The sequence below is a fragment of the Balaenoptera borealis genome (genome assembly GCF_965194805.1).
Source record: "Balaenoptera borealis genome assembly, chromosome: 16".
NCBI lineage: Eukaryota > Metazoa > Chordata > Mammalia > Artiodactyla > Balaenopteridae > Balaenoptera > Balaenoptera borealis.
Window position 1 is genome coordinate 34337080 of NC_138872.1, and position 16159 is coordinate 34353238.

At 44.3% G+C, this 16159-nt stretch overlaps 1 protein-coding gene across 1 annotated transcript; it reads left to right on the top strand.

The window, feature by feature from the left end:
- The first annotated feature begins 853 nt into the window (after positions 1 to 853).
- On the top strand, positions 854 to 12905 carry BMP2 (bone morphogenetic protein 2). The gene is made up of 3 exons (XM_082359167.1): positions 854 to 2040; positions 3194 to 3543; positions 10923 to 12905. Exons 2-3 carry the CDS (start codon positions 3201 to 3203, stop codon positions 11765 to 11767), a joined length of 1188 nt encoding a protein of 395 aa, XP_082215293.1. The 5' UTR covers positions 854 to 2040; positions 3194 to 3200; the 3' UTR covers positions 11768 to 12905.
- Positions 12906 to 16159: the final 3254 nt, after the last annotated feature.

Consider the following 16159-nt stretch of genomic DNA (forward strand, 5'->3'; position numbering starts at 1 on the left):
CGTTATTTTACCTTCCTCTGAGTTGCCTCTGAGCTGGGCAAGATAAATATCACAAGGCATGAAGTGATTGCTACCATAAGAAGAAATAAAATCCCTCTCATCCTCTCTTCTCTCTCTCACACACACACACAGTCCATTATGCGCATGTCACGTATAGCAGGACATCCATTTCACAGACATATATTTACAGAAATGTGCGCTTTCGTTAGCACATATTTACATATATGGATATATTTAGAGACATACACGTGTATATTTGTGTATTACATATATACTTATTGGAGTAATAGTGCACATTTATATAAATACATTTACATATGTAAATAAATATATCTCTCTGTGTTAAAGTTTAAGTAACACCCAATATCCAATCTCTAGTTTTCTTTTAATTCTCCTGCCACCCCGGGGAAACACAGAAGTGTGTACCCCAAGCCTATGCCAAGATGCCTTGTAACTTGGTTGAGTTCTTCTTTTAATCGACTATTATTGAACATCTTCAAACTGAAAGTTGAATAACGGGCCGGGAGGGGCAATAAGGCCCGACCCAGCATTCGTCCGGGATTTCGCTCCTGGAGTCCTAGCCAGGGGCCGCCGCTCCGACGGATCTCCCCTCTGAGGGTAGGGGTTGGAGGCGCGAGCGCCCCCTCTGCGGCCGCGAGTCCCCGCCCTCGGCCCCACCCCGCCGCGGCTGCCCCGGCGCGCCGTCCACACCCCTGCGCGCTGCTCCCGCCCGCTCGGGGATCCCCGGCGAGCCGCGCCACCGAGGGGGAGGTGTTCGGCCTGGGCCGGGACGGAGACGGCAGGCGGCGTCCCCTTTAAAAGCCGCGAGCGCCGCGCCACGGCGCCGCCGCCGCCGCCGTCGCCGCCGGAGTCCTCGCCCCGCCGCGCCGCGCTGCGCCCGGCTCGCGCTGCGCCCGCCGCTCCGCTTCCCACACCCGGCCGGGGATTGGCAGCCGCCGCCGGACATCGGCTGCCACAGGCTCCGCCGCCCACCCGAACGACCTCGGGGCGAGCGCCTCGCGGATTACTGCGGGCTCCGAGGCACCCGCGCCCGCAGACCCTGCGCGGGTTGGAGCACCCGGCCGTGCGCGCCGCTGCGCCGTGGCCTCGGCTGCCCGGGCCGCGCCGGAGCCGAAGACCGGCGTGCAGAGCGCCGGGGAGCCGGGAGCCGAGCCCGAGCGCCGCGATGCCGATCACCTCCCGCCGGAGCTCGGGGGCCTGGGACATGCCGGCCGAGGTGTGATCGGACCCCAGGCTGGCCACAAAGGGCACAGCGGCTTGGCCCGGGGGCGAGGAGAGCGAGGGGAGAGCGCGGCCACCCGCTTCGGCGGCCCGAGACTCGGCTCGACTCGCTGGAGAATGAGCCCGAGGACGCCGGAGCGCCGGAGCCGCGGTGGTTTCAACTGGCTAGCGCTAATGGGGGTGCGCTGGAGGAAGGCAGAGTGATGCGGGGGGGCAACTCGCCCGGCACCGAGATCGCCGCTGCGCCCTTCCCCGGACCCGGCGTCTCCCAGGATGTCTGGCCCGAGCCATGGGCCCCGGCGGAGCTAGCGCCGAGCGCCCGACCCCCGCCCCCAGAGTCCCGGAGCCAGCCCCCCGCGGGGCCACGCGTCCCGCGGGCTCTGGTTCCTAAGGACGACGACAGCACCAGCTTTTACTTTCTCCCTTCCCTTCCCTGCTCCGCACTCCTCCCCCTGCTCGCTGTTGTTGTGTGTCAGCACTTGGCTGGAGACTTCTTGAACTTGCAGGGAGAGTAACTTGCGCTCCCCACTTCGCGCCGGTGCCTCTGCCCCAGCGGACCCAGCCTCGCCGCCTGCGAACCCCGCCGTCCCTCCACTCCACCGCTGGGCCCGACCCGAGACGCTGTTCCCTGCGTTCGGAGAGAGACTGCCCGGCCGGCACCCGGGAGGAGAAGGAGGAGGCGAAGGAAGGGAACCCGGTCCCTGCGCCAGGTCCTTCAGCCAGAGCTTTTTCCATGTGGAGGCTCTTTCAATGGACGTGTCCCCGCGTGCTTCTTAGACGGTCTGCGGTCTCCTAAAGGTAGACAACGTGGCCCGGGGCCGAGGCCGGGGCTGTGGGTGGGCGCGGGGCCCCGGCGGATGAGCCCCTCCCGGGGCCAGGTTGGGCCGGACGTAAACAGAGCAGGTCCACGTGCAGCCGAGCTCCTGCGGGGATGCCCCCATCCTACCGCCGCCGGGCGACCGTCGGCTTTGCACTCCCGGCTCGCACTCTTCCGCCCCTCCTCCCTCCCTTCTTTTCGGCATTTTATTAGGGCTGTTGTTAACACTTAGATGATTTTTTTTTTTTTAAGTCAAAGAAATCCCTTGGAGAGGGTGGCCCCTGGATTTCACCCGTTAGCTGCCAACCTATACGCCTTGCCGTGGCGATCCCTTCTGACTTTTTCAAGTTTCTCCGGGAGACCTGCTCTCTGTACTCAGAGCTGCGTCCCATTTGGGAAAATATTAGAAGTTGGGATTCTCCCTGTTTGTTTCCAGGAATGCGAGGGGGCAGTTCTTTCGTGCCACCTTGTGCTGACACGGGAATTAATAGATATTAGCCATCTACGTAATCCTATGAAGATACCTGCGTATTTTTACTGCATTGGGGGGAGGGGGTTCGGGGATGGAGTGGCCTGCCCTGACACCTCTAAGGTTAGAGACGTGGGCCACAGGTTGCAAGTGACTTCGGAAGTTGTGCCCTTGAGTTTACTGGCTCTGGAAGTTATAGACCGTGTGTGTGTATCAGGAAGTTCTATACAGTGCCTCTAAGGAAGTCACATGCACCATTTGCGAGTGTTTATATGCAAGCGAGCGCTGTGTGATTGGGTTAGTTTAGGGGACGGAGGGGTGTGAGACCAAACGGTGGTTTCCCCAGGTTCCCTGCACAAGCTGTCAGCGTGTCACAGAAAGAAAAGGTGACAGTCACTGACGCGGGGTGGGGTGGGGGCAAATCTTGTCAGACGGATTGAGAATGGAATGGGAGGGGGAAATCCATCTGGCTCAGGAACTAAAGGTCTTCCGTTCTCCCAAACGTTTGAGCTTCAGCTCCTCTGAAGTGTCTCCGCGAGTGTTGTCAGCGGGGTGGGCACCCTGGAGGAGGAAGCAAGGGGACCGAGCGGGAGCCGGGACCGCGGGGGCGGAAGGGGGGAGGGCTGGGCGGAGAACTCCGTGACTCACGTCGGCCCTGTCCTCAGGTCGACCATGGTGGCCGGGACCCGCTGTCTTCTAGCGTTGCTGCTTCCCCAGGTCCTCCTGGGCGTTGCGGCCGGCCTCATTCCCGAGCTGGGCCGGAGGAAGTTCGCGGTGTCTGCTGGCCGGTCTTCGTCCCAGCCCTCGGACGACGTCCTGAGTGAGTTCGAGTTGCGGCTGCTTAGCATGTTCGGCCTGAAGCAGAGACCCACCCCCAGCAGGGGTGCCGTGGTGCCCCCCTACATGCTGGACCTGTACCGCCGGCACTCGGGCCAGCCTGGCGCGCCCGCCCCGGACCACCGGCTGGAGAGGGCAGCCAGCCTCGCCAACACCGTGCGCAGCTTCCACCACGAAGGTGAGGCTTGGAGCCGGGGCGCGGGGGCGGAGACGGGGGCGGGGAGTCGTCCAGCCAAGCGCCCCACAGTGGGCAGACAGCAGGCGTCCCTGGAAGGGCAGCTTGGCCGGGGCGCTGCAGACGTTTCCATGTTTGCCTCTGTAAGAACCTTTACGAACCTGGCATTCACTCACTGCCTGTGTGGCGGGAGAGCCAGGGATTCCCCTTTGGTAAATCTGCACCCTTTTCCTGGCTTGCAGCCAGAAAAGCGACTCCTCCTCCAGGAACTGGAGAGAAATCAAGTGATGGGGAAGATGAGGGCAAAAGGCTTGCCCCTAGTCAACTAAACGTGCAAGAATTCCATAGGAGAAGAATGAGAAGGAGGGGGGCAGATTGGGATCTCTTTAGGTCTGTTTGGAAGCCTTTGCTCTATAAATCTGCTTCTCTTGCTTAAGCCGGGGTTTCAAGCATGACAGAGCCAAGGGCAGAATTTTCAGAGATAGTATTGAAAAATCAAAGCCCAGGGCTCCAATGTCTTTCTAATTTACAGTAGATCTGGACCTGGTTTGGAATATTTCAAATCCCTATCTAATCCTCGTGGGAGATCAATTCCACAATCAATCTTATTGTTTCCACAATGACTTTCTTGTCTTGTGCTTAAATCTGAGATGAACTCCGGAGTAGAGACAAGGCTAGCCTTCAGATAAAAGCTTTTGCAGCAACTGCCTGTTTTCCTTCATGTGCATTGAAATGTGGGTTTTTTTTCTTTAATGATACTGGATGTGGTTTTTCTAAGGTAGGATATTTATGCTTGTTTCATCAGAAAGGCATTTAGTGGATTTGAAATGTCTTAGAGCAGCTAGTGAGATCTGTTGTACCCAAGTTCTTAGGGCAATTGGTCAAAAATATTTTCCACTTCAATTCTTTTTCTACACTTTTAAATGTTCCTTTGGCTTAACACATTCTAAACGAGCCCAGGTTCGTTCAAGTTCTAGAGAATGGTCCAAAGTTGTATATCACAGAGCAGCCACTTGTAGGATATCAGGCAACTGGGATATTGTTCCAGTTTTCTTGCCTTGCCTTGCTGAGGTGGTCAATTTCAAGTGGAAATCTACCCTCTGATATAAACAAATCAGTAGTGTCACAGCCAGGCATTTTCTGCCAGTGTGAAGGAGAACTTATACTTGTGAGAACAGCAATTGATAGTGGGAAGGGGTCCTAAAGGCCGGTCACATAACAAAAGGGACTTCATCAAGGCAGCTATACATAATGAAGGGGACATGAATTGAAAAATCAATTCATTTTTCAGCACATTTCTAAGTGAGGTGCTCTCTGCTAGCAGAAATCATATTTGAAAGGAAATAAGATCCCATTTTACTCCTTCAGGATTCATCCACTGAAAGCAGAAGTTGTCTGTTGTCATGCAGAAATGTTCTTGTTCCTGTACATTCTGTCATCACCACCTTGGGGAGATTATAGATCCAGCTCATCATTCCCAGCTGCTGCTGATTAGAATTGTTTTTCTGGATAGAAAAGTAATAAGAATTGCTATTTCAGCCACCTCTCCTGGAGATATAGCATGGAAACCATTCTGAACTTTATTTTTAAGGCCAAGAAGGCACTGTGTATGTCTCTTAGAACTTTAAAGGAAGATAGATCATTTAAGGCATTTGACACCTAAAAACGTTCAGTTGCATGAGGATTCCATCAGTGAAGTCTGCATATTTCTCCTTCCTCTGGAAGTGGCTCGACCAAAACTAAACAGGCTAGAACTTATTGGAGTGTATGATTTTAACTTAAATAGCATGCTTGAGTTTATAAGTCAGAATTTATGTCTTTAAACGTGTAAATGTTATGCACCAAATAGTGCAGAAGTTACCAACTTGCTTAAAATCAACTTGCAATAACTTCAGATCTTTATGCAGTTAGATAATAAAAAAAAGCTATGTAATGTTTGCCCCAAGTTTCAACAAACCCATTTCTTTTCTTCTTAAGACTAGCATATAATCATTAAGCTACAAATTACCCTTTTTTGAAGACCGTTTCATTTTTACGTAAACCAGAATTTGGTTTTTGTAAACATTCTTGTTTATAAAACATCCATGCATGACACTAAAAAATCTTTTAATAAACCATGTGATTAAGGCTGCAGGTTTAAGAGCAGAATTTGGTTCCTAGAGCCTTTGTGGACGTTTATTTGGTAAAGGACCAAAGGACCTGATTACAAGAATTACCTGTTGGTTTTATTTGCGGGTGGGATCTGGGTAATTTGGCGGAATACAAGACAAGAAGTATCATGATGGCATTCTTTCAACCGATGTGTGAAGATAATGGGTCCACATCATAGGTGATCTGACACAGAAGTTATCAGTTGTCATTTCTCCTATTAAGCTTTGTCTAGTCCTTTCTCCAGTGGCTTTTATTTGGGAGAGCCCAAGCGCTGGAAAAAATTTTCTTTTTTCAGAGTTGTTAAAAAGTGCTTCGGAACTGCCACTGAGGATAGAAAAATCACTTCTTCAACTGGAAACAGTGTTTTGTGTTTTGGTTGTAGTTAAAAACACATTGAAATTGGTTGACTTTATTGGCCTTGCAAAAAATCTTCATTCTTTCCTGTCAGATTGGAATATGGAAGGACCACATGCTCGCTCTCCAGACTCTGAAGGACACAGTTCTCTTTTTGCCCAAAATAACTGAATTATTTGCCTCTATGACTGAAGCTTTGAAATAGAGATTAACCCTGTTCCCACAAATGTAATTTTCTTGAAAATATCCATTTAAAAAGAAAGTTCAAGAAACAACCACTGCTCTGTGATGGAGCACTGGTATCACAGATTCCCAGTGCAACCAAAGGATTTGGACACATACACCCCCCCAAACCAGTGCTCACTTGGGGTGCTTCCCCAGTGTCCCCAGGTATTTCATTGTGATTGTGAAAGGCCCCCTTTAGGTAGAACAGGCGTTCTATTTGGAAATGCTCATAGAGATTGAGGCTTTGGTGCCCAGAGATAGTTCTTGCACTTATGTTTTCCATTCTGCCTCTTTTTTACTGGTTCCTCTCTGTTCCCCCATGATCCCTCCTCATGGAGCTATTTTGTCTTTTTTTAAGATTTGCCCCTCTGTGTATTTCACCAAATAAGCAACAATAAGAGGGCCCTGGATCATTCCAAAGGTGATGGAGCTAAGAGAGTGGGTAGAGGCCAAATCAGGGTTGGTGACCACGACCATGCTCTTTCTTTTAGCTGCCATCTCCTTTGTTGTCTTTGTTTTTTTAACTGATTCATTTTAACCTTTTGTATTTTATCGCTTTTTTTCTCCTTGATACATCAATTCTCTAACCATTATTTTATATTTTGGAAAACTTTATTTATTATTCTCCACTACTTTCATTTTATTTCAGGGCAGTGATTTCCAACCTTACTGATTTGCTAGAACTTTCCCAGGTTTTTATTGTTGTTTTCTTAATGGACATTTTTTTGTCTAAAGAGTGTTGCAAAATTCTCAAAATGTAATGACAACTCACTTTTTGCTAAAACTCAGCAAAACTTGTCCTCGTCATACTGTAGGACAAACAGGCAGTCACAAAATATCAGTGGTTCCACACAAGATCTGTATGTCCCAGTGGCCCCTGCCACTTTACTTTTCTGCTTTACTTTTCTGTTCTGTCTGCTTCTTCCACCATTTCTATCCCTTTAACTGGGACAGAACTTGCCCTACGGTTATCATTGTGTTAAATATAAATCTGCCTCAAATGGTTTTGACTTTTGCTTGCGTTTTTGACTCCTCCCCTATGTTAGATGGTGCCGTCTAGTGGCCAGAAACTTGGGAGCTGCAGTAGACTCAAGTTCATAGCTATGTTCTTAGTTTACTAGCTCTGTGACCTTAGGAAAGTCACATAACCTCTCTGAGCTCCAACTATTTCATTTACAAGATGGAGCTAGTAACAGTTCCTCTCTAACTGATTTGTCATAAGGTAATTCATATAAAGTTCTTAGTGCCAGACCTGGCACAAACAACCATTCAGCACACTTGCTGTCATTATCGTGATGACTTGTTTCTTTATGTCCTATTCTCTGCTGGTCTAGGGAAGAGGAGGCCAAAGTGGACCTAGGCTAGCTGAGGGAATTCAATCTCATCTTTTCGAATGTAGATGAATAATTGACAGCATAGATGATTAAGTTAGAACTTCACTTTTTGGAGGAGAGGTCAAATGTCATTGTTGCCTTATTTTTCTTTACTTTCCCACATTTTTGCAGCCATAGCTCCATCTATTTGGATAAGAACTTAGAGGTTCAAGAACCCATGTCTAAGATAGGCTGGAATCCTCAGATCCCTTGGCAAGTGCAGCTTATTCAATAAGGGTTATTTATTTACAGAGAATTAATAATTGTATATACCTCTAGAAAAGCATACATTACCTACTTAGGTAAATGTTCCATATTTTCAGAATCCCTAGGCTTGATGTGGTGATTTTCAGATTCTTTACTTCATTTCAAAAGGTTCAGATTTTTTTCTACCTTCTAGAAAAAATTCATGTTCCCTTGAAGATCAAAGGAGAGGGTAGTAGGTGCCCTAACCTTGGTCAGTTGTTTTCCTGGGTTTGGGGGTTCCTGTGACCTTCTGACTTATCTCTGTGACCAGAGTCTGCAGTCAGGGGTCTTGTCATGGAGGCCTTTGTATTAAGGAGGGATAGTGGTCCTTCAGGGATTAGGCTGACTGAGATGAAACTGCAAAGTTGGAGAGGGATCTTCACATTACTTGTTAATGTTTAATAGTGTAATTTTTTCCTTTGCTAAGTGATTATCCTTTTGGCCACTTACCTCCAATGAGATTTTGAAGCACATGAAACTGCTTTTTTATAGGTTAAATCCAGTTGAATGATGGCAGTTTTATATAATTCAGTCTCATATTAGTCTTTTGGAGGGTTATTATTCTATTTAATGCCCCTTTTATAACCATCCTCTTTACTTGTCTCTCGTGCTTACCTGGGAGATTGTTCCTTCATCCTCCTCCTGGGTGTGTGTGTGTGTGTGTGTGTGTGTGTGTGTGTATGTATGATTTCTCTGGGCACCTTTGTTAATACAGCTGTTCCCCAAAGGCCCTGGATAATGTGCCGTTCCTTCCTCTCCTTAAAAGAAGAGAGAGCGCTTTTAGGTGTGCTGGGATCAGCGAAGTCAGTTGCCCGGGTCCAGGCCTTGGCTTTGTGTCATTGTGTCTGAAGGATGTGCTGATTTTTAGGTCACTCTTCTTTTCTCTGGTAGCTGGTGGCTTCTCTGCTGAAAGAATGCCTTCAGGGGAAACATCAGAGGGCTCCTGAATTGCAGGGAGGAAAGGAAAGAAGGGGCTAAACACAACCCTTGATACTTGTCGGAGCCACAGAGGAGAGCTCTGGTTGATTGGTGGGAGGGTTATTTTAAAAATAGTGCCTGGCCCGAAGTACCATTAGCCAGCAGCGGGGTTTAGAGCGGCTCTCCAAAGGTATCCGTACGGGTGCGGGTTAGCAGGCTTGAGGGGACCATGGGGAACTCCCTTCTTGGCCTGATGGTCTCCCTGTCCAAGGAGAGGAGCTTTAGATCTTTCTGTTCTGAGTCTGGCTGCTCACCCCTGGCTTCAAGTCTTACTCCTTGGCCAACGCTAATGGTTCGTCTATTCATTTCTATATTATTTAACAAAAAGGCACTTTAAAATATGTTCCTGGCAATTTATACTTGCATGTGAAAAACATTCTTTAAAACCTTTAGCCTCGAAGGGCAGTTCACCAGCTTCCAGCATTACCTCACCTGGGAGCTGCTAGAAATGCTGCATCTCAGGCCCTACCCCAGACTCACCCACTGAATCAGAATCTGCATTTGAAGAGTTAAGGTGTCCTATAGGTGTTTTGCACACAGGTTGAAGTTTGAGAAACGTCTCATTAAAGCATTCCTCCATAATTTGGTATAAACCACCCCTGTTGACCTTAGCTTGCAGTGATGACTGTTGCTTTGATGATGAAGGTTTACACAGGTAGAACCTTTGAGTGAGCGATCTGAAGTGATTATCCTTTGCTAAGGTGTCTAAATTTTGTGAACAATGAATAGCTGTTTGGTTCAGGAGAAATACAACCAGAAAATTAATGAAAACATGGTTTCCTCTTATGGTGATGACATGGCCAAATAGATTTTGTTAGCACTCAGGTTGGATCCTGAATGAAGCAGGTAAAATTTGTTGACAGTGAAATAACAGGATGTGGTAAAGCTAGAAGAAAGTAAACCCAAATATCCCAAATTCTAGTGCTGTTTACTATCAATTTAATAATAATGTGTACCTTTGATGATTTGCAGACTATACATTCAAGGTGCTATGTTATATTTTATTGTTTGCTCGACAAGCAGTACTCCTTAAAATTGAAATTCTGGAATTTTAAATAAGGAAAAACTTTTATGAATAGCCCACTTAAATGGCTATTTTAAAATAATGATAATAGATATAAAATGATTATTCTGTAATTAGATTATCCCTTACATCATGAATGTCATAATGGCATTTCTGTAGATTTTTATAAAGTGGGGGGAGGGTTATCTGTATCCTGTAGCCTATTATTGGGTAGGTGTATATTTTTAATATGGTTTATTTTTTTTTTAAGATAAAGGAATTATAGACAGAAGAGAATTATTTTTTTCCCAAAAGCATCTGAAATGAGATTTTGATTTTTGAGGTCATAAAGAGGTGAGAGAACAGACAAAGTTGGGAAGTTATTTCTCTTGAAATCATCCAGCCTTAATTACTACAGTGTCCTAGTACCACCCTTACGTTTCCAAAGAAGTAGATCCCTGTAAATGCCTTTGTCTCTGGACTTTTGAGTAAAATAGTAGGGTGTACTTTGCAAAATGTCATCGTTGATGTTGAGTTTCAGAGTCTTTAATTAGGAAACTGAAATCTGTATATCGAGATTTGTAAGTCATCTAAATTGCAGAGTAATGTTTTAGAATACTGCTTAAGGGATTGACATTAAAGCCTTTTTCTTTTTAAGAAATGCAATAATTTCCTCAAATCCTCACTCATTAGACCTCTACTAACTATAGTGCTGACTTTTTTTTGCCCTAAAGTCTGTGAATTCCAAAGAAATGCTTCACCATTTCCCCCATTATTATAGCCACCTGGAAGCAGTATTCACGTATTAGATTAAACATGTAACAGTGAATTGTGAAATTTTGTTTCATGGTGTGCATATTGACATAAATGTATAGAAAAGGGAGGATCATTTCTTTATCTAAAGGGGAAATTTTAACTTTCTGCCTGCAGATTTTTACATATGTTAAATCAAACCCTGAAGTGATGTATATAAATCCTTATATACAATCAAATTGTCATACTTGCCTTACTGAATGATTTTTCTTTTTTTCCACTTTTTTATATTAAATTAGAATCTTTGGAAGAATTGCCAGAAATGAGTGGAAAAACAACCCGTAGATTCTTCTTTAATTTAACTTCTATCCCCACTGAGGAGTTTATCACCTCAGCAGAACTTCAGGTCTTTCGGGAACAGATGCAGGAAACTTTGGAAAACAATAGCAGTTTCCATCACCGAATTAATATTTATGAAATTATAAAACCTGCCACAGCCAACTCCGAGTTCCCCGTGACCAGACTTCTGGACACCAGGTTGGTGACTCAGAATGCCAGCAGGTGGGAGAGCTTTGATGTCACCCCTGCCGTGATGAGGTGGACAGCGCAGGGGCTCGCCAACCACGGGTTTGTGGTGGAAGTGGCCCACCCAGAGGACAGCCACGGGGTCTCCAAGAGGCACGTGCGGATTAGCAGGTCTTTGCACCAAGACGAGCACAGCTGGTCACAGAGAAGGCCCTTGCTGGTAACTTTTGGCCACGATGGGAAAGGACACCCTCTCCACAAAAGAGAAAAGCGTCAGGCAAAACACAAACAGCGGAAACGCCTCAAGTCCAGTTGTAAAAGACACCCTTTGTACGTGGACTTCAGTGACGTGGGGTGGAATGACTGGATCGTCGCCCCCCCGGGGTATCATGCCTTTTACTGCCACGGGGAGTGCCCTTTCCCCCTGGCCGATCACCTGAACTCCACGAACCACGCCATCGTCCAGACGCTGGTCAACTCAGTTAACTCTAAGATTCCCAAGGCGTGCTGTGTCCCAACGGAACTCAGTGCCATCTCCATGTTGTACCTTGACGAGAATGAAAAGGTGGTATTAAAGAACTATCAGGACATGGTTGTCGAGGGTTGTGGGTGTCGTTAGCACAGCAAAATAAAATAAAATAAATATATATATATATATTTTAGAAAAAAGCAAAAAAAAAAAAAAAATCAAGTTGACACTTTAATATTTCCCAATGAAGACTTTATTTATGGAATGGAATGGAGAAAAAAAAACACAGCTATTTTGAAAATATATTTATATCTACGAAAAGAAGTTGGGAAAAATATTTTAATCAGAGAATTATTCCTTAAAGATTTTAAAATGTATTTAGTTGTACATTTTATATGGGTTCAACCCCAGCACATGAAGTATAATGGTCAGATTTATTTTGTATTTATTTACTATTATAACCACTTTTTAGGAAAAATAGCTAATTTGTATTTATATGTAATCAAAAGAAGTATTGGGTTTGTACATAATTTTCCAAAAATTGTAGTTGTTTTCAGTCGTGTGTATTTAAGATGAAAAGTCTACATGGAAGGTTACTCTGGCAAAGTGCTTAGCACATTTGCTTTTTTTTTTGCAGTGCTACTGTTAAGGTCACAAGTTCATGTCCAGAAAAAAAAAAAAAAAAAAAAAGTGGATAATCCACTCTGCTGACTTTCAAGATTATTATATTATTCAATTCTCAGGAATGTTGCAGAGTGGTTGTCCAGTCCATGAGAACTTACGTCCTTATTAGGTGGAATATTTGGATAAGAACCAGACATTGCTGATCTAATATAGAAACCCCCCACCCCTTAGTCTGCAGAAAGAATAAAGCAGGACCAATAGAAATAATTAAGAAAACGATGAACCTGCAGGAAAGTGAATGATGGTTTGTTGTTCTTCTTTCCTAAACTAGTGATCCCTTCAAAGGGGCTGGTCTGGCCAAAGTATTAAATAAAACATAAGATTTCTTCATAATTGATATTGTGGTCATGTATATTTAAAATTGATATCTAGTGGCCCTCATGAAGAGTTGAAAATTGATTTGTATTTTATTTTTACCTCACCTGAGAGCTCTTTACGCTCAAAGGACTCAATTTTCTAACTTTGCCCCTCCACAGCAAAATTGTTTTCTGCCTACCCCTGTTCTCTGTTCCATCAGCTTGCTTTTCTTTCCAAGGTTATGTGTTTGAACACATTTCTCCAAATGTTAAACCTATTTCAGATAATAAATATCAAAGCTCTGGCATTTCATTCTATAAAGGCCAACCTGTAAGAGAAAATGGTGCATTTGTACAGCGTTCACAAAGATTACCTTGTGTTTGCATTTTTGCTTCTGAGGCTACTCATTTTGGAGGGAGGTAGGGAGAAGGCAAGGAATGGTTGGAAATTTGCAGGCAAGTCATTGGCTAATTCCTAGGAATTAATCAATGATTTAGTATTTCACATGAACCTCTTTGGGGCAGGAAGATTTAAGAGAAAACCAAAGCAACAAAAATCAAGCAAAACCTGGGGAACCCAAGATAAAGTTTCAGAGATGATATCCCATGCAATAGAGGCAACGGTGCCAAAAAATTAGAAAGGGAAAGTGTCTGAGATCAAGCTTCTACAAGGACATCTGCCAGTTGGACTGAAGCCCAAGCAGAATGAAGTCAAATTAGGCCGCTCAGAATGAACACATACCAGTGGCGGGGCTTCTGTGCTCTGGGTTGAAATCAGACCCAAGGAAGGGTTTGGTAGGTATGCTTGTATGGCCAGGGGACCCACAACCCCACAATTTTACTGGAAGTATTTTAAGGTCAATTTCTAGGACTTTGTGTCACCTCTGATCGTGCTGTGATTGGTGAGGCCTAGTTCTAATTTCCTTTCCTAGCCCTGCCTTGATTTGGCCGAAAAAAAGTGTGTTAGTAAAGGAACAGACTGTTATCATCAGATTCTTCCCAGGAATTAACTTGCAATGACCCTGTTACATTTTGGGTTATATTTTGGGTGTGATAGGTTTAACCCTAGTTTTGAGATTACATAGATCATATTTTTCTAAAAAATTAGTACAAGTTATCTTTTATTCCTTCCACTGTTAAAATCTTTTAGTCTCTTTTTATCCCTATTCTATTGCTCTTATGTATCATTGGTGTTAGACACCCCTGTGGAGGGCGGGATCGTCTTTGTCCCTTGGCATTCTTCACCCTCTCTTGCCATGGATGTGAGGGGCAGGCTGCACAGTCGTAACATCTTAAAAAATAATAATCCATGTTTTCTCATCTCCAAATACTCCAGATAAGAGTGTAAAAGTACAGCACAAGAATTTCCATACATTTGGCAGTTCCGTCCCTTTTTATTTCTCTGCTTCTTCGGGTCTGGTTTTCTTGGTTAAAATGGTTCTCAAATGTTCTTTTCTCAAATGGTTCTCAAATGGTTCTTGCATAATATATATGTGTAAATATATAGACATATATATGTGTAATATATATAAATATATACACAAATATATGTGTAAATCTACATACAAATATATGTATAAATACATATAAATATATGTGTAAATATATATAGACATATGTAATATGTATAAATATACATATGAAGATATATGTGATTAGTATTACATATATATAGATGATGGCATTTTCAGTTTAGTTTCAGAGATTTTTTAATAGTTGAGGACTCTGACCCTCTTGGCAGCTCATTTGAGAAACATAATATTCTTACATATATTCTACATTCCTACAGACATTTTGTCTCACATTCCTCATTCTGAGAAAAAAAGTGTCATAACTAACCCCATGACACTGAATGTCTTCAGTTTTCAGTCACTATTCTATAGGAAACTTTGAATCTTTTTAGAGTTGGCTTTTCAAAAAATGTAGTAAGTTTCTGAATTTGGGGAGATCACCTTTCAAAATTGATTAAGTTGTGTCATCTCGTTTTGTGCTTGTCTGGGCTGTGTGCACCTCCGTGGCACGGTTTTAACCTGTATGGCAGGTCCAGATTGCTCTGTTCATTTTTTGCCTTCAAAATTGGGGAAGAAGAAGATGAGTCGTTTACATATTTCTCTGTGCTTCCATTTTTTCATAATTTCTACTCCATTTGCTGCTTTAAATTGTACCTCAAGAGGACAAGAGTGGAGAGATGATCTATCAGTCTGGTCTAGGTAGCAGGCTACATCATTACTGGATAATCTAAGTGTTCCATATTTTTTTCCTCGGTTTTTTATTGGAGGTGGAAAAATCATTTGTGCAATTCACAGCACTTTTTAAAATAGTGTATTTCTATTCTAGAGTCATATTAATGTTAAGATATTGATTCACGGAGTGTTAGATGCCACAGCCGCCCAATCTGTTATAAGGCAAAAAGAACCCAGCCTTGCAGTAAAGAACAATTTAAGTGTAGAAATAAGTGTGACATGGATGGGCAATCACAAAGAAGTAGGACTGCCCTGGCACTATTCTATTCCTTTTCTGCTTTATTTTTTGCAGGGGGCAGGTAGGGTGAGATGGGATTAATGCAGGTCTGCTTCGCTCAGGTAAATTGCTTTTCCTCTTGCCTCCACCCCACTGACATAAATTACAGCCTTATGGTATTCTCCAGGGCAGAGTTTTCTCACTGTTTCCCTGCCCTGCAAACTTCAAAGTGAACTTCTACCTAACTTGGGGGACCAATGCTCTAAATAAAACATTTTAGATTTTATTGTGCATGCGAATCACCAATACTAGCTCCAGGAGAATGCAGCCTTGATGTGTATACAGACCCCTTGGGATCATGTTATAACATAGGTTCTGTTGCCATGAGTCTGGAGTGGGGCCTGAGATTCTGCATTTCCAACACATTCCCGGGTGTAGCTGCTTTTACCCACGGGCTTAAGGTCTTACACATTGAGTAGCAAGGCTCTAAGAATTCTCAATCACAGCAGCAGAAAGCGGGACTAAGTTTAGGCCCCTTGCTAAGAAGTAGCACTAAAAGGAAAAACAAAACAAAACAACAAAACCTGTATACAGGATGGCATTTGGATACATTTTATCTGAAATGATGCCCTACATATTTTTTTCAAAGGCATTCTTTTCCCCCACAAGATGACTGGCAATTTTGTGTTCTAGCCACCCTCAGACATGAAAACACTTGGTTGCTTATCTTGTAAAATCTGCTCAGCTTGCTTGCTTGGGCATGTATGTAGTCAGTTTAGTCAAATACGTGTCAGTACATCTATGTGGATGGGGGAGCAGGTGCAAGCCCTTAACGTACTTTTAAAAAGTTTTAACACTTAAGTCAGTCCACTGAGTTGATCCCGTGTGATCTTAGTGCCAAGCGTCTGAGTTAAAAGTTTTCCCTTTGAAGGCAGCAAATAGATGTCATACATTTGAAGCATTTGTTTATACTAAAAATGATGCTTTATTTTTTTTTCAAGTTCTAAGACAGTTCACTCTACAGCACCATTGAGCCTAGAGGGTGATATAAAGCTTCCCAAGCTAGTATTTGACATTTGATTTAATGGATATTGGAATTTGT